General features: G+C 32.9%; 6 protein-coding genes across 7 annotated transcripts; all 6 read right to left on the bottom strand.

Annotated features, from left to right (window-relative positions):
* Positions 1-719, bottom strand: LOC129290512 (umecyanin-like). The gene is made up of 2 exons (XM_054927297.1): positions 533-719; positions 1-426 (listed from the first exon to the last, which is right to left on the bottom strand). Exons 1-2 carry the CDS (start codon positions 606-608, stop codon positions 83-85), a joined length of 420 nt encoding a protein of 139 aa, XP_054783272.1. The 5' UTR covers positions 609-719; the 3' UTR covers positions 1-82.
* A 1,107-nt stretch (positions 720-1,826) lies between these two features.
* On the bottom strand, positions 1,827-3,790 carry LOC129291788 (glucan endo-1,3-beta-glucosidase 11-like). Of its 2 annotated transcripts, none has more exons than XM_054929314.1 (3): positions 3,629-3,790; positions 2,417-3,453; positions 1,827-2,099 (listed from the first exon to the last, which is right to left on the bottom strand). In XM_054929314.1, the coding sequence occupies exons 1-3, from the start codon at positions 3,711-3,713 to the stop codon at positions 2,034-2,036; spliced, it is 1,188 nt and encodes a 395-aa protein (XP_054785289.1). In that variant the 5' UTR covers positions 3,714-3,790; the 3' UTR covers positions 1,827-2,033. The 2 variants fall into 2 exon arrangements, with proteins under 2 accessions (XP_054785289.1, XP_054785290.1); XM_054929315.1 differs by having other exon boundaries at positions 3,693-3,748.
* Positions 3,791-6,346: 2,556 nt separating this feature from the next.
* Positions 6,347-7,833, bottom strand: LOC129291812 (uncharacterized). The gene is made up of 3 exons (XM_054929338.1): positions 7,179-7,833; positions 6,916-7,088; positions 6,347-6,566 (listed from the first exon to the last, which is right to left on the bottom strand). Exons 1-3 carry the CDS (start codon positions 7,707-7,709, stop codon positions 6,452-6,454), a joined length of 819 nt encoding a protein of 272 aa, XP_054785313.1. The 5' UTR covers positions 7,710-7,833; the 3' UTR covers positions 6,347-6,451.
* A 5,097-nt stretch (positions 7,834-12,930) lies between these two features.
* On the bottom strand, positions 12,931-14,951 carry LOC129291621 (uncharacterized). The gene is made up of 2 exons (XM_054929085.1): positions 14,656-14,951; positions 12,931-13,329 (listed from the first exon to the last, which is right to left on the bottom strand). The coding sequence occupies exons 1-2, from the start codon at positions 14,897-14,899 to the stop codon at positions 13,184-13,186; spliced, it is 390 nt and encodes a 129-aa protein (XP_054785060.1). The 5' UTR covers positions 14,900-14,951; the 3' UTR covers positions 12,931-13,183.
* A 4,299-nt stretch (positions 14,952-19,250) lies between these two features.
* Positions 19,251-19,956, bottom strand: LOC129290434 (EPIDERMAL PATTERNING FACTOR-like protein 8). The gene is made up of 2 exons (XM_054927196.1): positions 19,740-19,956; positions 19,251-19,609 (listed from the first exon to the last, which is right to left on the bottom strand). Exons 1-2 carry the CDS (start codon positions 19,858-19,860, stop codon positions 19,371-19,373), a joined length of 360 nt encoding a protein of 119 aa, XP_054783171.1. The 5' UTR covers positions 19,861-19,956; the 3' UTR covers positions 19,251-19,370.
* A 3,965-nt stretch (positions 19,957-23,921) lies between these two features.
* Positions 23,922-25,188, bottom strand: LOC129291752 (26.5 kDa heat shock protein, mitochondrial-like). The gene is made up of 2 exons (XM_054929274.1): positions 24,846-25,188; positions 23,922-24,738 (listed from the first exon to the last, which is right to left on the bottom strand). The coding sequence occupies exons 1-2, from the start codon at positions 25,105-25,107 to the stop codon at positions 24,326-24,328; spliced, it is 675 nt and encodes a 224-aa protein (XP_054785249.1). The 5' UTR covers positions 25,108-25,188; the 3' UTR covers positions 23,922-24,325.
* Positions 25,189-26,603: the final 1,415 nt, after the last annotated feature.

Genomic DNA, 26,603 nt, shown 5'->3' with positions numbered 1-26,603 from the left:
CTGATTATGAACTGAACTGTCAATTCTCTTCATGCTCTCCACACACTTTCTCAAATCACGTACCATCGTAATAGTTTTCTACCTAGAGGATGAGATTCCCTAAGGCAACGGAAGCGACGATGAAGATGAATCCAGCAAAGGCACGAGAAGCTGCAGAACTAGGAGGAGGAGGAGGTTGGGGGGTGGACGACGTCGGAGAAGGCGACGATGTCGGAGACGAAGCATCGGAGACGACGACGGCTAATTTTCTGGCCGCCTGGCAGTGCTGGCCAAAGCTGCAAATGAAGTAGTGGCTTCCGGTTTCATTGAGGGTGTAGCTATACGGGCCGGTGGTGACCTTCAGCGTGTTACTTTTTTCACTGCAAGAATCGTAAATGCTTTCGGCACTTTGACGACGTCGTGTTTGACCTGTAGCGAATTGGAACGCTACCAAAAGTAAAAGCAAGGGGGGGTGGATATTTAGTCTAGAAATAAAAAAAGAGAAGGGTTTGAATTAATTAATAAATAAATGGGAAATAAATTATAGACGTACAGAGAGTATCGTTGAGTCGAAAGGTTTTATCGGAGACCCAGGTAGTGTAGAATTGGGCATTATCGGGATCCTCCATCCGGTGGAGTCTCCGACGACATGGACGGCGGCTGTGGCGCAACGGAGAAGAAGAAAAGGAAGAAATAAAGCGGCAAGGGAAAGGCAGTATTGGCCATGGTTATGGAATGGAGATATATGAAGAACAAGTATTGTGTGTGTGTATAAGAATGAGAATGAGAAGGTTGATGAAGAATGAATGAGTGGAAGGGGACCATGGAGGGTATAAATAAGAGAAGAGGGTGAATATTCAACACGGTAGGAAAGGGAGGACTCAAGTGGTCCGTGTTGTGTTGAATGCGGGTCGTCCTGTCCTCCTGGGTCGCCCTTTCCTTTCTCACCAGCCGAGTCAAACCACTACGTTTTCTTCTCCCGTCCCTTCCTACACTGAGACTTCAATTCATACTTTCTCCCCGCGCATTTGTTAGTTACATCAAGTTTTTCTCAAGTATTTTCTCAATTTTAAAAATATTTTCCAGAAAATTCTAAAAAAAAACAATATTTCAAATCAATAAGAGAATTTCATTGCAGGATGGAATATTATATCAAATTAAAATTAAAGAATTTTGAAAATTCGGCTAATTTAACGCGAGGATGGGGGCATCGTTCGGCATTGTCTTAAATCTTAATCACATCACAAGCGTGGGCCAAAGTCTGCACGTGGGACCCAGGAGAGAAAGTTCAACGACGTTCACCGGTGTTCTCTGAACTCTAGCCTTTTCGGTTGCAAGGCGCTGGAATTGTGGAAAATCACTCCCCTCCAGCCTCAGCCTTCTTAATTTACCCAAAGTCAACACAGACTTCCCAAACCCAATTGCACTGCAACCTCGTTTTTCTCACGTTGTAGATTTTTCTGTTTGCTCAAAAGCTGTGAATTTCTATGCATACTTATTTTGTGTACTAATAATTCTCAACTTTCATTTTCTCCATTTGTTGACGAATTTGATTTATTAGAAATCATGATTTTCTGTTACAGCAATATGGTGCTATAAAAAAAAAAAAAAGATATATGGAGTGACCTAAATAAGCAGGCTCCACATTATGTATTTATCTCCCTTCTTCTCATAATATTGTGCCATTATTAAAGAAATAGAACTAATTTGTTCGTTAATACTTTATTGTATGTTTTTATTGCAAATTCCTTTTCGGTAAGAAAAAAACATGTTCCTATCATTTGCATCGTAATTTAACTCTTTTGATGAGTTGAATTTCCATCATGTTAATTTAGAAAGCTATGGCATTGAGAAGAATCATAGATTAAATAGACATGATTAAATATTACACTGCTCAAATGTGAGGTGGGAAAAATAAAGAAACAAGAAGATTGGATCATCAACTATAACGAGGAATGCCTAATCAAGGGTACATTTCTGTGACGAGGGTTAATTGAAAAGAATAAAAGTCCATTAGACAGTGAGCTTTGTGTCTTCAATCTCTGACTCAATAATTATAACACTAAAAGAAGAACAGCAACACTAGTTGTTATAGCCAACATGTAAGAACATCCAATTCCCTGCAAGGCAAAATACATGTCAGAAACATTGACCAACAGCGATAAACACCCCCCCCCCAAAAAAATGAAACAGGTATCTTAAAGCAGGAAACTTGTGATTGTGTCTGCTACTAATTATATCAGATAACACCTAATAATGAACATATGGTGCAACATTCACCATATTGGTTTATTAAGCTTCCCCTGCAACGGAGTATAATAGGTATATAGGGCAAACAGAGATGTGAAGAGTGGTTACAAATAGTTAATGACTTTTAAGAAATATGAAGCAAAGTATACTCATGAATTGATATTTTCATGGTATATGTATTCCATACCTTGAAGGAAAGAAGAGAAGAGGTTGCTGAAGAAGCCTTTAGGCCAGTGAAGCCAATGTTATAGGCAATGCTTCCATCAGCCTTAAACAATCCGAAGTTTCTTTCTGATGTTGGACCAGGTTTCAAGTTTTCATTAAACAAAGCAAACACATAAGCCCTTGCCTTGATCTTTGGCCTATAAGGAGTCCCTTTCTTCTTCAGAAGCCTCTTTCTCAGATGATAATTGTAAGTCCTGGCATTCTCCACTGTGGCTCCGGCTTCATTCGCGTCCCCACGAGAAGCCCAACCTGTCTCAGACACAATAACCTCCATCTTCTCAAACCCAGCCTTCTCCAAAGCAGCATAGGCTGCATCAACCATGGCCTCAAACATGTTATCATAGTGAAGCTTTGTCTTTGCATCATAAATCCCTGGGCTTTTCTTGAAGAGAGCATAGTTAATGTCAATATGTTCAGGATCATTCTTATAGGCCAGAAAAGGGTATGCATTTATGAAGAAAGGAGTGCCAATCTGTGAGAAGAACTGCAAGAGAGGCTTCATGAATGGGACAATGTCTTCTCTGAAAGTGCAGGAAGATGGAGGGAAGGAATTGGCAAAAACAGCCTCAGAATGCGGACTTGAAACCTGAATGTCATCCGCTAAATTAAGCCTATCAAGGGCATTGTAGACATTTCTCGCTGCAGGAAGAAGGACTTCCCAGAGCTCCAAATCTGCTCCTCCCAGGATTTCATTTCCCACAGCAATCCCTCTGATTTTAGTTCCTGGAAGAAATGGCTGAACGTTGTCTTTGATCCAAGTTATGGCTTGATCTTCCCCTACACTGATCTCTTTCAAGAATTCATTTGGAAGTCCAACCACAATCGCAATCCCAGACCCTTTGAAGGCCGTGAGAACACTCTGATCAGCATCATATATTCTGATGTTATTGATCTTTGCAGCTTTAAGCAGTGTAACCACACTGTGAGGTGAAGGCAGATTATCTGCTATCCTACCATAGTTCACTCCATATGTTCCTGTAAAGAACTTATCCCCCATAACTGCATTTCAAACAAGCCCAAACAAAGAAAAAACACAAGCTGGTTTAGAGAAACACATTTACACTAATAAAAAATATTCCAAGCAAAAAGCTGTCTGTTTTCATGCCAATAACTGAGATATGTTTAAACTTTTCAAGACTAAAAAAGACAAACATCTCAGTGGATGATGATATACCATGGGAAGTTAATACAGAGAAGGTGAGAAGAAGAAGAAGGCAAGAGAGAGAAGAAGAGAAGACCATTTGGGAATTATTGAGCATTATTATTATTTAGAAATGAAGAGGCATGCATTCCAATGATGGAAAGAATGTGGGGAAGGAGGCCACATTATGTAATTCAGTAAAATGGGTAACGTCATTATTAGTGAAGGGCAATCCATAAACAATCCATGTGATGATGCAATACCTTTCCTGCAGGCATGCCATTAGAACCCATTAAGATTCTTGGCCTTGCTCGAAAGAAGAAAACTAAAAAGGAGAGGAAATATTTGAGGAAAGATTCTTAACCTGGAGACAAAGATGGTGTGTTTGAAAGAGGATGCTTTTGTAGGACTTAGAGAATAGATTCTTCCTTTCCTGACCCCTTTTGCCTCTGGATCTTAAAGTTCACTTTTTGTTGTTTTGTTTCAAAGTCTAGTGTTGTGTTTTCGTTTACTTTTGTCTCTAGAAACCTACTAGAAGTAAGCGACTCACCAAATACTTTTCTTGTCCTCATAGGTCACTGGGTAAACTGGGTTCTTAAACTTCTTCTAAGCAACCTCGCAAATCACCCACAGGCTGCATGAATTACATTTTGGTGATATATATATATATATATATATTTGTGCGTGTCTCTGTGTGTGTGTGTGTGTGTGTGTAAAGTAATAAACAATTCGGATGGATAGCAGGACAATTGATATTGATATTCAATTGATATATGGACTTGGACTTAGGCAGCTTCATTATTTGCTTTTATCAACATATAGATATTATTACTATATTATTAGAAATAAAATATTTTCTTTATTATAATTTTGTTGCCAATAAAATAATCTCTTATCCTAACTAATGCATTACACTTGGTTTGATTTACTATCCTTGTCTCTCTGTTGATTATTTTCCCCCCTTATAATATAATGATGATGTTTAAGTGTTATTTGTAATAAATGACTAGAGGCTCTTTTCTATTAATAAATTACTGTATTTCAAAATTAGTTTGTTCAATTAATATTTTCTTATTCTTATATATTTTTAATATGATATAACAAAAATTTTCAGATTTTAACCATATACTGATGACAACACTAATATCATGAACATTTTTTATTGAGAAAATGATAAATAAAATTTATTTGAAATGTATAAATGATAATTTGATCCCTCAAAATGTTATAATTTTTTTGAAGTTTCTAAAGACTTTTCTATTATTAATGAATTTATATAAATTATTAAATTATCCTTATTGAAAATTAATGATTTTTAAATTTTCTTCTTATATTCTTAATAATGCAATAGTAAATAAAAATTTAACATATAAAGTTGTGATTTGCTATTGCATTGTTATGAATATAAAATAAAAATTTGCGAATGTAAGAAAAATAATTGTGAATAATTTATTTTCAACTAGAGCAATTTAATAATTTATATAAATTTATTAATGTCAAAAAAGTCCCTAAAACTTTAGAGGAATTATGATATTTTGAAGAATCAAATTATTATTTATATATTTTAAAAAAATTTTATTATCATTTTCTCTTTTTTGTTTACCTATCCAATATGATGTATGTAATACTATTAAGAAACGAGTATTGATTACTTGATTATAAATAATTTTTTTTATTATTTTTTTCATCTCAAATTATAAAATATTTTCAAACAAAATTAAATATATTAATAAAATTTATCAAATACACTTTATAATTTTATTGTTTTAGAAAAAATTATAAACTCTTAAAAATATTCTTAATTTAATATTTTATTTATAAAAAAATTTTAAAAAAAGAAAATATATAAAAAACATAATATTAAAAATCAATATCAACAAAACTTTATTTTTGTAAAAATATTTTATATTTTGAGATATTAAATTTTTTTAAAAATATTTTATAATTTAAACGAAGATAGTATAACTTCAATCTCTTTTGCTTGACTTTGCCCCTCTACTGTAGAAAAAACCATTCACACACGTGTGTGGGGATTATTTGAGCCCATATTATTGCAATATTCCATTGGAATGACAGTTAATTATGATGGTGGAGCCCGTCCAAATAAATTAAAAAAAAAATTGGGATCAGCCTTAACAAAATTATACATTTTTAATATTTAGATCTACTTGAGCGGTCTAAATAAGTCTAAAAAAATTCAAGCAAACTCAATTATATTTACACTTAACCCAAATACATGAATAACATTTTACATTTTTTTTAAAATACGTCAGATAAATCAAATATTAATTAATTCTTTAATTCTTAGCTTTTATACTAACAAAATATATGTATGAGTACAGTATTATATATATTTACTTAAAAAATTAAAAAATATTAATATTTTTATTCTTTTTAATATATAAAATATCTTTAAAATATTTAAAATTCATTTAATATTGATTTTAAATTTTAAAAACCTACAATTTTTTTAAAATGCATATTTTATATTTTTTTTATAATACTTAAAATAATTAATTTAAAAATAAAAATTGAAATTTTTTTTTCTAAGAAAAGTGAAAAAAAATTAGCAATTTCAATATTCGAATTAACCTAAATAAACCTAAAGCCTCAGAGTGTTAGAATCGAATTTGATTATATAAATTTTTTATAAGTTTAAAAATTTTAAATTTAATTTAAATAAGTCCGACTTGAATTGAGTATAGCTCATCCAAATTACCCACTCTAAAATTAATGTGGGAAAAAAAGTAATAAAAACAAAAAGGCAGCTCTTTATTCACAGCACGATTTCAAACGCTAAAGATATACAAATTGCAAAACTTTCAGGAACACTACGAATTGAAAAGATGACTTCTCTTATTTTGCAGTTAGAGTATATGTATGCCTCTGATCAGATTTATGGCTCCACTCTTTGGCTTCCTCGTCTTCTTCAGCATCCCACAGGAATTTAGCGTAAGAAGCAAGCACATAACTGCAAATGATTAGGCCCTCCGCATTAGTTTCATAAACTAGGAAGAAACAAAGCCAAGTCTTTACGGAAAGCTTAATTCAATAATTGTAGATTAGATTATCAATAAAATGATGATCATAATTCCAACAAGGTTAGTTCTAGTGAAAAAAACTAATCTTTTGTAATGCAGCAAATCAAGGTTCAAGAAAAGATACCCACTTATATACATTATTTAGTAGTTAGATAAATGTTTTTTAAAAAAAAATGCACTTATCTCATTTCTTTTTATAGAAAAACACATTTTTTTATTTGCCAAACCTTACTTCCAAAAAAAAAAATGATGAACATAAAATGAAGGATCATTTTTCACCAATCATGAGGGGCACTTTGAACAGCTTGATCATAATAGACTTCAGCTCGATCTGAGTCCTTCTCCGTTTGCCATATCAATTCTGCATAGAGAGACAGAAGACTGCCATCTCCTGGATTCGCCAACACAGCCCTTTCAAGATACTCCTTTGCTTGCTCATAATCTCCAACCACCTATTTACATTTTAAAAATCAGAAAAATCCCAACAACAAAAAAATTAACATTCCATGATCATTAAGTTAAATATATACTAATTATTGTACCTCTTTCAAGAACTTGGCATAATTTCCAAGCAAAAGAGCATTATTGGGGTTAGTTAATATCATCTTCTGATAATAAGCATCCATACTATCACCCCCACCAGTACAGATATCGCATCTACTTCCATGTCCACCACATCCACTGCCTCCCTTTCCATCGCCCATCATTTCTACTTCCTCTTCATGCTTCACCATTCTGTTACCCAAACCAGAGCTCAGTAGAATTTGAGAGTAAGTTTTTTCAAATGGGTTTTTTGCTTCATCATCACTTTCTTTCACCTCAAAGTCCTGTTCATTCTTTTGCGAGATCATACAACGTAGATGTGGTAAGCGACTTTTGCCGTTAAGCTTTGATGGGTTGAGAAAGTCTATGTCGGAGGTACAGGATTGCGTTGCATCTTTTGAGTTGGTCAGTGAAACTGATCTCGTCCAAGGAAGATAGAGAATGGGTTCTGACTCAGGAAAGGAGCAATCTTTGGAATAATGATGTAGCCATGAGCTATGAATTGGCGCTGAGGAGCTTCCAAGTAGCATGTTTTGCAGTTTAGAAACACAAGATGGTGACACAAAATATGAAAAAGAAAGCACTTGCAGAATACAAGAGCTTGCTTCCCCAGTGCAGAGAAAGATAAGTTTAGGAAAAGCAGAGATCGTATAGAATAACAGAGATGTATGTGTGCGCGTATATATAGAGAGAGAGAGAGATTTTGAACAAAAGCTCATAATAAGATCTAAAGTGTAGAAGCTCACCGAACCAATTATTGGGATAAAGTGTCAATAGAAACAAATCAAAAAGTCGCACATAGATTGAAATTAAGCAAGCCGTAATAAACCAAAAAAGTCATAAACTTGTAAAGATTTTGAGTTAAGAAAAAAATGAACGGCCACGAGTTGGTATGATATGGCATGTGGGCAAGTAACAGAAAGTGACACCCCTTTTTGCCTTAGCACTTTCAGACTCCAAATTAAGGCTAATAAATTATAGGTCAATTAGAATCAAGAATAAAGATTAAACTTGATGAACTATCTATTTAAATTTATTTTGATAAGAGTTTAAATTTAAAAAAATAATATTTTTAAAATCAGGCTTTAAAACTTGCTTTAATAAGCCCTAAAAGAGGGATTTAAGTTTGGGCGGCCTTTTTAAGTTCGTTTTATTTTTATTTCTAAAAAATAAAATATTTTTCAATTTTTAAATTAAATTTGAAATTTACAATATACATTTATATTTTAATATACGAACTTCTATTTATTTATTTTAAATATTTGAATATTATAACTTATATCTTAAAAAATATAAAATATTTTAATTTTAAAAAATCAAAAAAAAAGTAAGAACAAGTTTACAGGCCCAACTTAAGCCTTTTGAATAAGAGTAAAGTTTAAAAAAAAAATAATGAATTTTAGAATAACCAAGCCCATGAGCTTAAACTCTTAAGAGATAAGATCATATCGGTCAGACTTGCCTATTTTTTATCTCTAGGGTCAACACCTTTTAAAGGTAATTTTCCGGCTTTCATTATTAATGAAGAAAAATACGGTGGTTACAATAACATGTTAATGGAAATACGAGTTAGATAAATAGTATCAGTTCACAATATACTGGTACAAGAGATATGTACAGCAAAAGGTTAATCCACATAACCGGTTCATTTTAATCATGGAGCGGAAGATCGATCACAATTACTTTACTAGCTTCTAGTTGACAGGACCATGTCATGGCAGCTTGAGCTTTTCTTAACCATCCAAGAAGCAATCAAGGTTATAAAAAGACGGCCAAGACAAGACAAATAGACAACAGTAGAAAATATAGGACCCAGAACATGTCCACCAATAAAAAGACAACCTTTAAGATGGAATATCACAATTATTCTGAAGATCTCGCTTTTGAAAACCAAGGCAAGAAAAATCCAAAGCACCAACCTCTCAACTCAGATAGATAATTCTGCGGCACTCCCCCCAGTGATGCATTGATATTTTTTCATTACAGACAGTGGGACACGCCCATAGAAAATACTTTCTTATTTTCTTTGCCTTCTCTTTTGGCAGAGAGGTCAGAGAAACCAACAAAACTTGTCGTCTTCGTCAATCATCACATTGGACGCCTCTTGAAGTGGCATCAAGTAATTAAAAGAACGCTATTACTAACCCACTTGCTCCAATCGGCCCTCAGTAGTCTATATGCACTAATGAGTTTGGTGAAAATACCAGCACCGTCGAATAAAAGTTATATTGTGAGACTGATAATTATATCCTCGCATCATGACATTTAAGTCAGTAATTTGAACCAAACTTAATAAATCAGCTTAAATAAATTTAAAAAATCTTAATATTGGGTTTGATAGTTTAATTTTTTTTATTTTAAGCTTATTTGAGCTGCTCGAATAAACTCAAAAAAATTTGAGCCAAGCCGAATTCAAATGGGCTTAATTTAAATTTTCAAATTCTTTTTTATTATTAATAAAATAAAATAAAAATTAAAATTAAATAAAAAATAAAATAATATTTAATTGGACCAATTAGAATAAGCCCAAAAGCTTAAGAAGTTAGGGTTAAATTTAAATATATAAATTTTTTTATATATTTATAAATTTTAAGTCTGATCTAAATAAATATAGTTAAAATATTTAGTTTTAATAAGCTTGATCTATTTAAATTATTAATTCTAAACATGCTGTGCCAACCTAGAGACCGTATTGGGTCTAATCTAACAGTGGAAAGGAAAAAAAAAAAGATTGTGAAACGTGGTAGTAGCCAGCAAGATATCTCATGTGTAAAGTTCAGGGGAAATACACCTGCACAGTTGACAGATTAATTTAATACTATTTAACTTACGTCCAACACAATAATGCCTCCAAATTCCAATCATCAAACCCCTTACTTTCAGTCCATAGGAAAGATAAGGTTGCTCACTTCACACCATGCATTTTATTTTCCAAGGCTCTTACAAATTCCAAAAAGAAAAATACATCAGCAGGGTTTATATTAATTTTTAATTAGATTCCTATAATTTTATTTGTTAGAATTGAACCCTTATATTTTTACCAATTAAACACATTAATCCTTCCTATCATTAAATCAATAAAATACTTTAACATTATTAAGTACATGTTTGGATTACTTGTTAATTGAGGTTAGAGAAAGTCCAACCTCAGTTGAAATAAAAAAAACTCATTAAAACATGTTTGGATGAAAAAAATTTTGAACGAGCATTGATTGCAAAGTCAAATGGGGAAGCTTTTTTGACGCACATTATGAATGTTGGTTGGGCATTTATTGTCAGATTCCTCTTCCGGTCCATATTCTCTCACTTTACCCCGCGCATTCTTCACTTTAATAAGCACCAACAGTTATCTCCAACATTGTTGCCACTAACCATATCAGTGCTAGCCATAATTGTTGTCCATGGAAGTCGAGGATCATCGTGTCTGCTTTGCTTTCCTTCATTCATTGAAGTAGAGAGGGAGATGACAAATGCACGGTGGTGGGAGAGGGAGATGATGCTAGTGGTGGGGAGAGGGAAAAGCAAAGGGAGGGAAGGAGTATAGAAGGGAGATGAAGTTGAAAGGGTTTGCAAAGACTCTGCAAGATAAGAAAAAAAACAAACGGCTTAGAGGAAAAGAGGAGCAAAAGGAAGAAGGTGCTCACTGTGATACTATGTATATTTTTGAGTGTATATGCATGGCACTCAACTTTGAGGAGGAAGAAGATGATTGTACTGGGTTTTATTACTTAATATTTAATTATAATTTATAAACTAAGACAAAGTAAAGGAAGAAAAACAATTAAAATCTTGTTTCATTATTTAATTAAAATACACTCCATTTAATATAACTTTATTTGTGAAACATTAAATAGAGGGGAAAAATATAATAAGATTAAAATGAAATAAGATTTGTATACTAAAATTAAATTGTAGATTATATAAATTGAATATTTTATAATTTATGAATTTATTTTAGCTCTTTTGAATATTTCAAATTTTATTGTTTAATTTTAGCTTTTTAAAAATTAAGATATTTGACTTATTAATGTATTTTGTATTTGTAATTTAATTTTTAAAAATTGTAATTTTAAACTTAATAATTTTTTCTTAAAAATATTAAATTATATAACAAAACTCATATTTATTTATGTTATTATTCATTTCAACTAACTTATAAATTAAATCATTCAAATAAATTTTAATTTGTTCAACTAATTTTTTTTAAAAAATATCTAAATATAAATCACGTCATTTTTTTTAATTTCAATTTACTAACTTCAATTAGATGTTAACTTCAATTGTAAATTGTTTAATTTAAACACACTCTAAGTATGGTTCTGACCCATCAGTGTCTCTGGTAGCAGTTCCGGCAAGAACCCCATCTATGTCCTCGCCAACCATCTATGGGGAATAGCATTGGAAATTCGGGCGGGCCGGACCTATTCGAGCTCGGCCTGAATAAGCCCGGCCCAAATAGGCCCGAACCCGAACAGGCCCGTTTTTTAAAAAGCCCGAATGACTAAGCCCGGCCCGAATTCCTTCGGGCTTCGGGCGGCCCGAATACCCGAATTTTATTTTTAAAATTTTTTAATTAATTTTTTTACTTTAAAATTAATTATTTTATTTTATAAAAAAATATAAAATATACATTTTTAATACTTAAATGATGTTTAGGACTCAAATATATGATATTTTAGTATAAAATAACCTAAAAATTAAAGAATTAATTAATATTTATTATATATTATATATTTTTAAAAATAAAAAAATTATTCGGGTATTCGGGCCAAGCCCGAACCCTAATCGGGCTTGGCCCGAATAGGCCCGAACATAAAAAAAATCTCTTTTTTAAAGCCCGGCCCTAAAATTTATCGGGCTAATTCGGGCTAGCCCGTCAGGCTCGGCCCGAATTACCGGCTCTAGTGGGGAATTTCCTTTCTTCTCTTGGCCATTTTGTAATTCATTGAAGTCAGAGGAGGCGTTGATAGAGTGAAGCTTTGAATCTAAGCTTGCCAAACTTCTGTTGGTCATGGCTGCTGTTATTACTATACGAATCCTCAGAGTCTGACGCCATTGTCGCTTACTACTACTTCTTCTTCTACCTTCGGAAATCCCCCGACGTCTCGACGATATGTTAAAAAGAGCCCATGTCCAAAAAAACAAGTTTTTTCATTGTTTTCTTTCCCAATTTGTTAACCAAAAAAGGACATTGTTCACTTTTCTTGTTTCATGACTGCAACTGTAGAAGGCATCGTGCAAATTAGGTACCTTGGCAGAATTTTAATGGTAGAGAAACTGTAAAGAACACCCTGTAGAAATTTTAAGGAAATAGAATAAAATAGGAAACAAAGTGAAAACGGCAACGCTTAGCTGGTAATTCTCTCGATACGTGTAGCTGAAGTCAATGGTGCAATGGGGATGGAAGAAATTTCAGAAAGCAAACAAGCAACGTCGTTTCATAGGTGAAGATGCAGAAATGGTTGTTGCCGGGGCTGCCACCATGGAAGATGTTGATGGGTCAGACTAAGAACCTTGACTTGACGGTGTTAAAACATATTAGCAGTGTAGTGATGGGAAGGATTAATGTGTTAAACGGGTGAAAGTATAACGGTTCAATTCTAACAAATAAAACTACAAGGACCAGATTAAAAATTGATGAAAACTATAAGGATCTGCAGACATGTTTTACCGTTCCAAAAAGCAAGGACATTAGAGATTAACCGATGATTCCCAAGATCTCTCAACGTGGGTGACCCTAAAATACAGCCCTGATTCTGGAAGCTCAAATTCATTTGAACGCTAGTTAAAGAATCGCCCTGTCTGTTACACAACTGGCCAATTCAGAAAGAAACTGGATCAGCTAAAGCATGAAAAAGCTTTCAAGCAAAGAAATAATGGAGCCTCAGGATCAGGAACATTCTTTTCTCCACCCATTTAAATGCTCTTTTCCATCACTGTATATTCTGATTCTATCCCCTAAGCTATAGTTTGCTATGTATATACAAGTGAAATGCTCGGCATGTTATCTTCTACGTCTTGATCCTTTCTTTGGTCCATTCCTCCCATCCCATGCTGACGACCAAAAGAATAAAGACATCCAGAAAAGAACAGCAAAGAAGATCTGTACTCTATCTTTAATTTTGGACCAAGATGTAGCCATGCCTGCTTCTTTAAAAAAAAAAAAAAAAACAAAGGAATACTGTTAGTACTGCAAGCTTCACCTAGCTATAGAAGAAGAAACAAGCAAATCATGAGTAATTGAAGTTGGACATATGATACCTGATAAACTCAAATATTACAGAACATACAAAAACACTACTGACACTATTAACATGTATGAAACGTTGCAAGGCAAGGCTAGGCAAATCCAGCAATGCATGATTTATTCACAGAGTGACGCATCAAAAAGCTCATCATGTGATGGAAGAAACACCAAAACACCTTAAGAACAAATACACATTTTGCAGTTGCCAAAACAGACATACCTTATATAAGTGATATGAAATTAAGTCTACATATAATATAACTCAATGAACACCAAACAAAAGTTCATTTCAAACAAATTTTACAGGGGGGAATAAAAGTGATTTTGTGTCAATAATTCTTGCATTTTAATATAATAAAGAACAGGTGTTCGCCGTTAAAACTGCAAGGTATCACCAGATTTGATTTAATTAAATAATTTTACCATCTCTTTTTGAACCAAAGTTTCATATATAACAAATATCTTATAGCCAACATCTGACCTACCGTATGCTCAACTATTAAACCTGATATCTGAAGAAAAGAAACCAAGCAATTGGCAAGTATGACAGAAAATTCTGAAGTTACATCAAAGGAAGAAAATTAAATGCAGTCTTCGGATAAACCTGGTTATAACCTGATATAGTTAGATTGTAATTATGGAAATTGCGTGCTAGTTTCAAATTCTAACAACTATTTAAGTGCTCTTGTAATCTCCGAAATGAATAGTGACAAAGCGGTTGTCTCCATTGTTCTGAACAAGGAATTCATAAAAAGGAGCAAACACCATGAAAAAAGTCAAATAAATTACCAGTCATCTCAATTTCCCATACGCTTAAAGAGGAAAGTTTCTCCACCAAAGTCATTTAGAAAAATCAGAAGGAGATAGAAATCTTTTACTTGAACACATCATACTGACCGAGTCAAATCACACCTCCAAAAGAGATAACTTAAGTCTTAAAAACCTCAATTACTGTATCTCCATTTAAAGAAGACAAATTTTCCCAAAGTGTTCAAATTAACTAATGGACCTAAAACATCGCCTTATCTCTTTCAGTTTGAACCGAAAGCAAATTCCAATCACAAAATAATCGCAAAATTTCGAATAACCTAAAACCACGGTCGTACACTTCATACCACATTAATTGAAAGCCAGAACTTGAAAACTACCCAAAAAAAAAAATGCAAATCAATGCAATTAAACACCTAAAACTGATATTGAAATTTAAAAAAAGGCGCGATATTCCTAACCTTGAAGCTGACGAGGATCATTTCCGGGAGGTGGGTCGGTTCGGGGGGGAGGAGGAGGGCCGAGGCTGGCGGCGTGACACCGGCCGGGACAACCGACGCTGGAATGACAAGAAAGAGGTCGAAACAGAGGACGAGAAGGGAATGGGAAGGAGGAAGAATTGGAGGAATTAGAAAAAGCGTAGAAGGAGATGAAGTAGAGACGGAGACTGGATGTGGTGGTGGAGGTGGAGGCTAGCAGAGCCATTTGAAGAGCAAACGATTGAAGCAAATTTGCATACGGCTCACTTGCGTTACAGTTTCTTTAGGTATTTGTTGGTTAACTGTCAACCCGAATAGGTCCGATTGACCCATTATTGTCCTCTCTTCGGGTTGGGATAATTGCCCATTTCTGGTATGATCCTAAGGACTTTATGTTTGACATATGCTCCACTTGCACCCAAAAAAAAAATTATAATAAAAAAATTAAAATACTATTAACTTATTAATTTTATTTGAAATACAAAATTATTAATTATTAATTTTTTTTATTTTACTTATTAATTTATCAATGTGAGTGGTAAATTACATAATTTAACTTGTTAATATTTATACATGAGTTGAACATTAATTATTCAACCACAAGTAGCAAAATCAGTTGTTAATTTACTAACTTTACTTGTTAATTTACTAATATCAAATTGTAAATTACTGACTTGTTGCTTGTCTGACAAACTGATATAATTTACAACTCATATTAGTAAATTAAAAAAATTAATAACTAATAATTTTGAATCTCAGATAAAATAAACAAGTGAAAGGTACTTTAATCTTTTCCTTACTGAAATTATTTTCACTTCAATCCTCTGAGATTGAACTAAAGTTTCAAATTTTTTTGATACCTGCTAATAATTAAATCACATAATCCTTAATTGAAATTCTCCCATTTAAATTTGTACTTTAAACTAAATCCATTATTTGAAAACATAAAAGTTTATATTTAAAAATATTCTTTTACATTTTTTTAGAATTTTAAATACTTACTCTATCTTAATTATTTCAAATCCCAACAATTATATGCTACACTACCTGAAGACATATCACATAAGTACGACAACCCATAGATTTATTTTTTATAGGGTTAAGGGTTTTTTTTTTTTACTCCTCAATTTTTTTTGAAGAGTTGTCAGAGACCCTAAACTCAATTATAAGTCAATTTTGTCCCTAAAGATTAAAGATTTCCTCCTTCATTACCCTAATGCAAAAAAACACTTAATATCCACTAGTTATTAGTGGGTCATACTATTTTTTTAATATTTTTATCTAGTTAAAGGTTATTTTTACTCTTCAACTTTTATTCAAAACGTCAAGGCACCCTCAACTTAAATATTTTATCATAAAAAAATTAAAAATATAATGCAGGGCTAACTAATGGTGAACTAACAATGAGAAAATGATAGGATGAGGAATGAGGGAATATTTAAAGTTGACAAATAAAATTGACCCATAGTTGAGTTTAGAATTTTTAGTGACTTTTTGAGTAAAGTTAAATGGAAAAATTGACCATTAATTCTTGTTCATATTACCCAAGTAAATAATTTTAAATATATGAATAGTAAATACAAAATTTTAAATTAAATATTTTTGCAAGTGTACAAGATCACAGTAATAAATTACCTTAAGTATTGTAGGTGTCGAACCCACAGAGAAGTTACGCTTTTATTAAGTTAAATAATTAATAGTTTAAGAAAAAACATAAAACAAATTATTTGATAAGAATATAAATAACAAGAATAAATCAAGAAAATAATAATGATAAAAATACAATCACTTGAAGTATTGGAGTTTAAAATTCATCTTATAGATTGCTAGTTTCTATCTTTTGAATTGACTATTTAATCAATTATAGTGATAAATATTTTTAAAGTGTCCTAATATTCTTTTAAATTATTATTCACTTTTAAATTAGTATTAAATTCATTCCTACGATACCTAAACAACTAATTAAACTGTAAAGTTATAGTTTAAGTCACCATAAATTTTTAAAATTATCCTTATCATATTTATTGATGTCTATTTCTCAAGATTTAGGTTTTTTCTTCACCTCCTAGTTTATCAAAATTACCTACAAATTTAATTAAATGTTGGCCAACCATTAAATCAACATAAAAAACAAGAAACATAAATATAATTGAAAATATATATATATATATAAGCAAAGAGTCAAAACAAAATAAATAAAAAACTAGTTTTTTAATTGAGCTACATTTCTATTAAAAATGAATAATTTAAAAATATATAATAAAATTAAAGATTAATGTCTAAATTTATCATTGTATTTTTTTTATAGAAATATTGAATACTCTATACTCTTAAATAAAGTAATTTTTTTAAAGTATTATTTAAGGTAAAAAATGTCCTTCCATTACCTAGGAGTGAAATCCGCTGTTATCTAGTAACTCATGGGGCCCACGTGGGGTTCTCAGTTGGCTTCAAATCTGGCTAGTTTGACTCTTTTGACCATATACATGCCTCTCTCTTCTTTATCGTCATCACCGTTACTTCATGGTCTTCCTTGCCTTGCTTCCCCCTCAAGTTGCAGCGGCAATCACTTAAGGTCTCGAGAATGGCTGAATCTTCCTCGTTGTTAACAGAAAGCAGTAGAAGAAGGGTTTAGGCTCCACCACTCCTCTCTAGTTCTAGTCCTGTCTTTCGCAGTCTTCTTTTGCCTCCTCAATTCATTCTTCGCTTCACTCATCGTTGTCGACCTCATCCTTTGAGCCTCCGGCCTTCATCGTCCATGACTCTATGTGTGTGTGGCACTATGTATTGTAGTGTGAGTATGTGACCTCATCTCGTGCTTACGGCTCAGTGTTTGTGCCGCGGCAACTTCCATTCTCTTTTCCTCTGCTGAAGATTCCAGTGTCTGTGTCTGTGACTGTGACCTCAATGGCTCTAAAAAATCTGACCTCGTCTCCTTTCTTTCCTCGACCTGGCCTATGCTCATCAAGTTATTGTCTTGGCATCACACAGTCACTTGTTCACTGCTTCAGTCATCCACATCACTGGTCCACCTCTCTAGTTCCCTTCATTCATTCACTAGTTCTGCTACGATGGTTCCCTGGTCTCAGCTTTTAGGTGGAAAATCCAAACTCCACCACTCCTTTAAGTTCCAGTATTATCTTTCTTGGTCTTCCTCTGTCTCCTCAATTCACTCTTTGCTTTTACTTATTGTTGTCGACCTCGTCATCCAAGCCTCTAACCTTCATTGTCTGTGACTGTGTGTGTGTGTGTGTGGCATTGTATGCTGTGACATCGACAGTGTCTTCCTAGTGGCAGGTCAAAAGAGTCAGACTATCCAGCTTTAAAACCAAGTCAGAACCACACGTAGACCCCATGAGTTGTCACATTAGCAGATTACATTTTTAAACTTGAAAAAAATACTTCAAAAAAACCATTGTCCTAATTAAAAGTTTAAAATGTCCAACACTTTTATAAAAAAAAATATGAGGATAAATTTAAATTTTAACTCTAAAATTAAATAATACTATTTTAAAATCTATAATTTTAAAAAATAATCATAGAGAAAATTAAAAAGTAAAAAATGATTATGATTTATAAATTTTTTTTAATGATCTCATTTTCAGCTTTTAAAGTACTTCTATGAATTCCAAACATTTTAAAAGAAATTCTTGATATATTTAAATAAAAATTTAAATATCTTTGAATAAGATTATGAGCTTTTATTTATAATATTTTGCTATTAATATTTTCTGATCTTTTTAAAATTTCATAATATTATTTTAAATTTGATGTCATTTAAACTATTATCTTCTTTTTAAAATAATTCTCATGCTCCCTCTTATGTGTGCCTCTTCAATATATTTTTTCTTTATATGATTTTCCTCTATCCTTCAATATCTTTTGTAATATTCCCTGTATACAAAAATGAAAGAAGATATATGAATAGAATTTGCAGAGAATTTCTTCTTTATCTTATAATTAACTGATGAAGGAAAAATATATAAATATTAATTAAATAAATATAAAATCTTAATAAATATAATCAAATCTAAACTAAAATATATACCTATTTAATTATAAAATATGCACTTATCATAAATCTAAATTCAAATTCATCTATCAAAACATGAATTCAATTTAGTCTATGTAACACATAAGAATGTGGATAAAAGTAGCTCAAGAAAAATAATCATGGAGGTATTTCCAGTTCATGCAACAATAGTAGTTTTAATTTTAATCATTATAATAATATAATTAAAACGTATCAACTTCTTATCAGGCATGATTTTTTTTGAAACTATGTTAATTTAACAATAATTAAAAAAAGCGTTTTTTTTTTGTTAATACAATACCACGGAAAACGTTTTTATTCTGTTTCATGACAAGGTCAAGATAACTGGGGGGGGTTATTTTCTATTTTCATTTTCAAATAATTCGCATCAACGATATCATTCCAAAACAAGTAATTGATAATCTTCTATTTATGTCGGCGAGATTGCAACAACGAGAAAGAAAAATAAAGAACAGTGTCTTGTTAAAGTTAACAACATTGATATATATTAACTAATAACATTAAGGCCTCTCTGTATTTACTGCTGAAAAATGCCAGAAACTCCAACTACACTAAGCGTCCACTCTGCTTTCTCTAGTTCTGTAAATGAGAATTAATGATAACGAGAGAGAGAGACAGAGAGAGAGAGACAGAGATGATTGAATCAAGGATGAAACAGCTTATTCCCACAGCTACATTTCCATGAAAGCAAATAGTAGGTATCATCATCTTCCCCACGAGACGACACTTTGAAACCCTCCTCCTTCTTCCTCTGGTGATCAGGAGCCACCAGTGTAGCCAAGCACGGCCTACACTTCATGCATTTATTCACACAACTAGGTGGCTTAGACCCTATCACCTTACCACTTTCCTCTACATCCCTCTCTGTGCCCTGCAACAACCCTGATCCACCTCAACAGTGACAGAAATGAAGGAACAAGAACCATGAGGCTTAGATTAGATTATTTGAGACGGCACAGAAATGAAAAGGCCAAGACCAGAAGTAACTGATTCAGATAGATGTAACTTTTACCTGATTTGGCAGGTAGAAGAAGTAGAAGTGTGAGGGAAAAGATGAAAGCCACAGTGATTGAAACTTGGATTCCATGAAGAAGGCAGGTTCTAGATCTGCTACTGCTACAAGGTGAAGCCATGGGAAAGTGATGTAAGTCACAGTGAAGTGAAGGCAATAATAAGATGAGAAGTGATGAAAAAGGGAGGAGGAAACAGTAGTGAAAGGAGGGCTTAGCTTGTTTGTTTGAGGTATGAACTGAGGTTTGAAGAGTGATGGGTGAGAGTGCAAAAGAAGTGTTAAGTAGAGAGTGATGTTTCCTGGAGGAGAGACAGAGAGCAGATTCCATGGGCTTCACTCACCAATCAAAAGTGAAGTGTTTTTGGGGAAATGGTGAACTGGGGAAATGGAACAGTGAAGACAGTGAAGAAAATGAACATTGGGTATACCAAATTACCCTCTTGCTTTTGTATTTACTCGTTCCCTGATCAGCCAAATTGTTGGGTTGACCCTCAAGAAGAAGAATCCATGTGTGTGCATTGTGTTGTGTGAGAGACCTTCGGAGACGGGGCCCTGTTTTGTGGTTTAAGAGACTTTCAGGTGAGTCATAAAGTTTCTTTTCAGTCAGTAATTTTACCCCTGTCATTTGATAGGGATGCATGAGATGAAAGCTTCATTATCATGACTTTATGATGACCAAAATCTGATATTTAAGTCTCTTTCCAACTAGCATATGATATACATATACATATATATATATATATATATATTTGCACACAGGGCCCACATATTTTACACCAGTCCCACACAATTGATGAAAGAATTTTAAGGAAAGTCCGAATTAATTTGAATTAAGTTGAAACATGATTTTTTTTTTTAAATGAATAGCACACCTCGAATGCTATTGTATTTTTAAAACTCAAATTTAAGACCTCAAATGAAGTTAGTACAACTCCTTATTAATTAAACTAAGTGTCATATTTCTTCTTAACTTCAAATTAGCATATGGTATAAATGAGAGTTCCTTTCATGTGAAACCTATTCTTAAAGTTTGCTAATGTGATAAGAATGGAAGAGTTTCATCATTTTCGCATGTTTTTATGTTAAATAATCTCTTGTCTACAAGTGAAATTATGAACTGGCGATGCATTAATTTTTAAGATCAAAAACAAAACCTCATGTATTAATTTTTTTATGAGAAACTAGTTTAGTGATAAAAGAACAGTGGGAAAGAATCTGGAAATATATTCAAATAATAGCAATAATGTTTGAGAAGTGAATTCCTAGAAGTAAGCCATGATTTAATCTTTTGATCAAGTTTCAGACATATTATTATTTTTTCAATAAAAAAACACTTCCAATCCACCAAGTTTGGCAACAAAATACAAGCTTTTACATAAATAAACTATGAATAATGATAAAAAAAATCAAGTATTTATCATGTATTTCACTCATAGATCCAGTTCTTTATATAAAGAGTCTTTTTAAAATAAAAATTAATTCAAACTACAAATTTTGATTTTGATTTTCATAATTTTAATAAATTTTTGTAATTTCGATAAGATATTTTGAATTTTTTTTAATTAATGAGAATATAGCTAAAATATTGAAATGTTTTTAACTAGGTGAAACAATTTAACAATTTTTCTGTGAAAAATATTTGAAACACTGAAGGAGGAAATATACATAAAGAAGATCACTAAAATTAATTGAGGGAATCTCACATAAGAGATTACCTTCTAGCAAGATTTAGACCTTTTTATTTATATTTAATTGTTATATTAGATTATCCATGCTCTTCGCCCACTAATCATAAAACTAGAAATTCTTAAATCAACTTGATGTGTCATGTCATTAATGTTTTGTATGGTAAAATTATATTAATTTAATTAAATAAAATTAGACATATTTTTTAATAAACTTATTTTTAAAATATAATATATCTTTAATTTTTTGTATTTTATATTTTTTATATCATATAAAAATAATTTATACTTATAATCATTTGATATAATATATTTTTATTGAATAGTATAAGAATAATTCAAGAATTTCTCTTCTCCTACGAGAATATTATATTCAAGGAAAGCTCAAAAATAATGATTCAGGTTGAAGAGGTGGGGTCCAGTTTTGAGAAGGAAGAGAAAGGAGGGTAGATTTCTGCACGGAAGGAGTAAAAGAAGATGATAGGACGTTGCCCTTTCTCGTCTCCTTCGCGCCCGCACGTTACTGTTCCTTTCTTTTTTGTTTCGTCATCTCTGTTTCTTGTCAGTCTCTCTTTCGTCTTTTCATTCCCTTCTTCCCTTCTCCTTATTTGGGCCCTCGCACAGGCCCACTTCTCTCCCCAAAAATGGAAATGGGCCCACATTTGGCCTACTTAGTTTGTCTCCATGCATTTTCAACTTCCATGAGGAAGAGGTAGCAAACACAAGCTAACAAACAGAATTGCTTTTAATAAAAGAAAATAACCCCTCATAACATAACAGATCAAAATTTTAAATTCTCACTGAAAAAAATATAACAGTACCTCAAACAAAATTTTTCCTAATAAAAAGAATCTGTGAAAAAACAAAAGCAAAAAAAAAAAAGCTACAAATAGCCGATAGTTCTGATGAGATAGTTGATTCCAAATTCGAGTATACGTGAATTAAAAAAAAAATTAAAAATAATTTCCAATTACCCTAACAATATTTAAATTTGACCCATGTTGTCACACAAAGACCACTTGGATAGTTGGGCTGGGCCGCTGGCCCTCAATCCACTCCCCGAACATCTCTAACTACGGATAGAAAGGGGTGACGAAAACAAGCACTGAACAACCAGCAGTTGTGAGAGATTATGACAAGTGAAACGCGAGATTTTAAGGACAAAAATTTGTATCTGAGGGAGCTCCTCTAAGGTGAAAATAAGAAATAAACCAGAAACTTTGATTCATCGTCACAAGAAAGAGACAGGTTATCTGTTGACACGACACAAACACAACGCAGGTTATTCATACAGTGAATAAAGATTCAGCGGCTCAAGTTAACCCTTTATCACTGAACAGACACATGCTTCACATCCTTCTTGGGCTTCTTGAAAAACTGGTTTGAACTAAATCTTAAGGGTTCCTTCTCGAGAGTCTCTCCTAGTTGGAACCTTATTTGGGGTGTAACAATTTGGAAGCTGTGACAGTGGCGAAATTGCTTTACCTTTCTGGAAGGATTTCAAAAGCCTGCTAATCCCATAGCAAATATCCTCCAGAACTGGAAATATTTTGTCATGAGTGAGGATGCTACTTCTAAGGATCATGAGATCGCCAGGATATCTATCAAATGGAAACCCCCTCCACAATGGTGGGTGAAATTCAATACTGATGGTGCTGTCAATCTAACATCCAAAAAAGCTGGATGTGGGGGAGTGCTCAGAGACTGCAATGGCATTTGGATTGTGGGTTTTTCAGAGAACCTTGGTCAGTGCTACTCTTTTGAAGCAGAGAAATGGGCAGTTATGAAGAGTCTTCAACTGGCTTGGGATATGGGATTTAAAAACATCATAGTTGAATCTGACTCAAAAATTTTGGTGAAATCAATTAATGTTTATCCTGAACCCCAGACTAGAGGAAGCTTAGTCCTTTTGGAAATCAAGAATCTACTCAAGTTTAGCTGGAATGTAGTGGTCAATTTTGTCCCGCGTGAATGAAATATGGTGGCAGATTCCTTAGCAAAGGCCGAAATTTCTAACTCATCTCTATTTGACTCAGTTCCTTTATTTCTAAGGGACGTGCTTTTAAAGGATTGTATGGGATTTAAATCCCCTGACTTAGTCTAATTTTATTGACTTGGGCTTTGCCCCCACTTTTATAAAAAAAAAAAAAAAAAAAACTTTCGGGAAGAGGCAACAAAAACATGCCAACAAACAGAATTGCGTTTAGTAGAAGAAAGTAATCCCTCATAACATCAAAATTTTAAATTTTCACTGAAAAAAATATTTATATATAATACTTAACAGTACTTCAAACAAAATTTTAGAAAAAATCTGCAAAAAAACAAAAATCTTAAAAACAAGCTACAAATAGTCGATAGTTCTGATGAGAGAGTTGATGAGAGGGACATGAATAGTCAAGTACAAAATTCCAAATTCGAGTATACGTAAATTTAAAAAACAAATATTTTTTAATCATGAATAGTCAAGTACAAAATTCCAAATTCGAGTATACGTGAATTTAAAAAAAAAAAATTCATTAAAAAATTATCTCTAATTACCCTAACAATATTTAAATTTGACCCATGTAGTCACACTAACAACACTCGGATAGTTGGGCTGGGCCGTTGGCCCTCAATCCACTTCCCGAACATTTCTAACTACGGATAGAAAGGGGTGACGAAAAAAAGCACTGAGCAACCAGCAGTTGTGAGGGATTATGACAATTGACAAGTGAAACGTGAGATTTTAAGGACAAAAATTTGTATCTGAGAGAGCTCTTCTAAGGTGAAAATAAGAAATAAACCAGAAACTTCGATTCATCTTCACAAGAAAGAAGACAGGTTATCTGTTGACACGACGCAAACACAACGCAGGTTATTCACACAGTGAACAAAGATTCAGCAGCTCAAGTTAATCCTTCATCACTGAACAGACACATGCTTCACATCCTTCTTGGGCTTCTCAGTTCTGGGGATCGTAACAGTGAGCACACCATCCTTCAACTCAGCTTTGACTTCATCAGTCTTGGCATCATCAGGCAGGACCAGGCTCGTGTTGTAGTACCCATAGCTGCTTGATGCCCAGTACTCGTCTTCTTCCTCTTCTTGTTTCTCTTCCCTGTGCTCTCCCTTTATGTTCAGAACTCCATCATCAATGGTGATCTTCACGTTCTCTCTGGGAATCCCTGGCATCTCATACTTCAGCTTGTAGTGATCGTCTCTCTCCTTCACACGCCCACTCAATGACCATGGTGTTATGTTCATGTTCTCGAATAGTCTGTTGATGTTCTCTGTCGCTTGCATCAGTGCATTCCCTAGCCCAGATGGGAAGAACTCTGAAACAAGATCATCATCAGAAGATTGTGAATTTATGATCTCTTGTCAACTTAACGAGATACATCAATATATACTGTGAGTAAATGGTGCAGAGAGAAGAAGGTACCACTAAGGGCAGGCGGGAAGTCTCTGTCATCGTTCCTCCATGGCCATCTTCTTCGTTGTCTCCTAGGAAATAACCTCGGCTTCTTGCCTTCAGACACAGTCACCTCCGTGGTTTGATCAGATTTCGCTTTCTCAGTAGAAAAGCTTCTGGTTACGAGGTTCTGGGCAGCACCGATTACTGGCCTAGTTTCCGCAGTGGAAGAAGCAGAAGCAGATCCCACCCTCCGCTGCAGTTGTTTCAGAGCGAAACGAGCCAAAGCCATTGGACTTTTTCCTTGGAGATTGAAAGGAGATGTTTTGTCGTTGGTTATGATGTGGATGATGATGATGGGATGAAGTGAGACAGCTTTAAATAAAGACGTGGTTAGAGAATAGAGATGGATGCTTTGAGAAGTCTCCAAGAGGTTCTAGGATTTGTAGGAAAAGGCACATTAAAAAGCAAATGTTTATGGAATTTCATAAGAGCACCCGAGACTTCTTGGTGCTTCTCAGGCATTATGGGCCGAACAGAGGAGTGTGTTCCAAAGGGGATTAGACTATTTTTTTTTTATTGAACACAGGTATGATCCATTAAACACGAAATGAAGACATCATTTTTTTTTTAAAGATTCCAATATTGATTCATTATGTTATAAAGAATTAATTTTTTCTGTTAGATCCAATTTCTATTAATTAAATTTACTTATTTTAAATTTACTTCTTATTAATTAATAATTAATTAATTTTTTATAATACATGTTTTAGGAAAATTAGTAATTAGCAATAGTAATTAATTGTTTGATGTTTTACCATATGATTAAAAATAAAATAATACTTTTATACGACAAATATAGTGCTTTCCTCGGACATAATTTGACTACAGTATAAATGATTGTAAAATTTTACAACTTGCGTTGCACCATCATTTCCTCCCAAAATTATAACAGGCCGTTATTTTTCTTGACAACACCAAATTTGTAATCACCAAAAACTTATAATAATTGTGACCAAGCTTGTTAAAATCAAACCGTCCGGCTTGACCTAGAACCGGTGTCGGGAATGCCATAACCGACCAAAAAGCGGACAGCTAAAAGTACTAGAAAAATGGTTTTCAATTTTTCTTTTTTTTTTAAAAAAAATCTTATTTTACAATATTTGAAAATTCAATGACAGCTATCCAAAAAAATTTCAATAACCCAAAACTGTTATTTTATGCCTTCATTTATCTTGCGATTGGTTTTTATTTAATGTTGCGTGTGTGTCTGTACATCATGATTGATGGTAATTTTAACTAATAATAAAAGCTTGTATTGATTTGATTAATCAATTAATGTGATACATTTGATGATTTGATTGTTTTTAATGGACAATAAATAATTTTATTATAAGGTTAACTATAATGTTAGTGGGATTGATTATAAATATAAAATATGATAAGGATATGAATAACTATTTAAAGATTTATTAAAAAAGGATAAATATTTTTTTTTCATTCATATTCTTTAAAACTATATATTTTAATTGAGACTGGTCTAATTACGGTCCAATAACTGTCCAACCCTGGTTCAATGAAACTAACATCCCGATCCGTTGAATGCTCAGTTCAGTTAGAACATTGGTTGATATCAAACCCTGGTAAGCATTTAATGAAGTGATAGTAAATAACCCAAAATTAGTGAGGTGGCCCAAAAAAAGACCCTAAAGGCCCATAGTAGTGAAGAAATTGGAAGTTGTTTTGGAGAGTAACTGCAACACTAACCTACTAGCATGAAAAACAAGG

Source organism: Prosopis cineraria, unplaced genomic scaffold (assembly GCF_029017545.1).
Source record: "Prosopis cineraria cultivar Desert tree isolate PC_DT_omini unplaced genomic scaffold, ASM2901754v1 PC13, whole genome shotgun sequence".
In the NCBI taxonomy this organism is placed as follows: Eukaryota; Viridiplantae; Streptophyta; class Magnoliopsida; order Fabales; family Fabaceae; genus Prosopis; species Prosopis cineraria.
This window is presented reverse-complemented; position numbering and strand designations above follow the sequence as displayed.

What these genes read in the sequence shown, in the direction of transcription:
- LOC129290434 (XM_054927196.1), bottom strand. Translation starts at nt 19,860, where the DNA reads ATGGCTTCACCTTGTAGCAGTAGCAGATCTAGAACCTGCCTTCTTCAT. An exon ending in TCTTCTACCTGCCAAATCAG is followed by an intron (nt 19,610 to 19,739) that starts GTAAAAGTTACA and finishes GAGGTGGATCAG; the next exon opens with GGTTGTTGCAGGGCACAGAG.
- LOC129291788 (XM_054929314.1), bottom strand. Translation starts at nt 3,713, where the DNA reads ATGCTCAATAATTCCCAAATGGTCTTCTCTTCTTCTCTCTCTTGCCTT. An exon ending in CTCTGTATTAACTTCCCATG is followed by an intron (nt 3,454 to 3,628) that starts GTATATCATCAT and finishes TTTGAAATGCAG; the next exon opens with TTATGGGGGATAAGTTCTTT. An exon ending in CTTCTCTTCTTTCCTTCAAG is followed by an intron (nt 2,100 to 2,416) that starts GTATGGAATACA and finishes TTTGCCTTGCAG; the next exon opens with GGAATTGGATGTTCTTACAT.
- LOC129291621 (XM_054929085.1), bottom strand. Translation starts at nt 14,899, where the DNA reads ATGGCTCTGCTAGCCTCCACCTCCACCACCACATCCAGTCTCCGTCTC. An exon ending in TGATCCTCGTCAGCTTCAAG is followed by an intron (nt 13,330 to 14,655) that starts GTTAGGAATATC and finishes TTTTTTTTAAAG; the next exon opens with AAGCAGGCATGGCTACATCT.
- LOC129291812 (XM_054929338.1), bottom strand. Translation starts at nt 7,709, where the DNA reads ATGCTACTTGGAAGCTCCTCAGCGCCAATTCATAGCTCATGGCTACAT. An exon ending in ATGCCAAGTTCTTGAAAGAG is followed by an intron (nt 7,089 to 7,178) that starts GTACAATAATTA and finishes AAATGTAAATAG; the next exon opens with GTGGTTGGAGATTATGAGCA. An exon ending in CAAAGTGCCCCTCATGATTG is followed by an intron (nt 6,567 to 6,915) that starts GTGAAAAATGAT and finishes AATCATTTGCAG; the next exon opens with TTATGTGCTTGCTTCTTACG.
- LOC129290512 (XM_054927297.1), bottom strand. Translation starts at nt 608, where the DNA reads ATGGAGGATCCCGATAATGCCCAATTCTACACTACCTGGGTCTCCGAT. An exon ending in TCGACTCAACGATACTCTCT is followed by an intron (nt 427 to 532) that starts GTACGTCTATAA and finishes TACTTTTGGTAG; the next exon opens with CGTTCCAATTCGCTACAGGT.
- LOC129291752 (XM_054929274.1), bottom strand. Translation starts at nt 25,107, where the DNA reads ATGGCTTTGGCTCGTTTCGCTCTGAAACAACTGCAGCGGAGGGTGGGA. An exon ending in CTTCCCGCCTGCCCTTAGTG is followed by an intron (nt 24,739 to 24,845) that starts GTACCTTCTTCT and finishes ATCTTGTTTCAG; the next exon opens with AGTTCTTCCCATCTGGGCTA.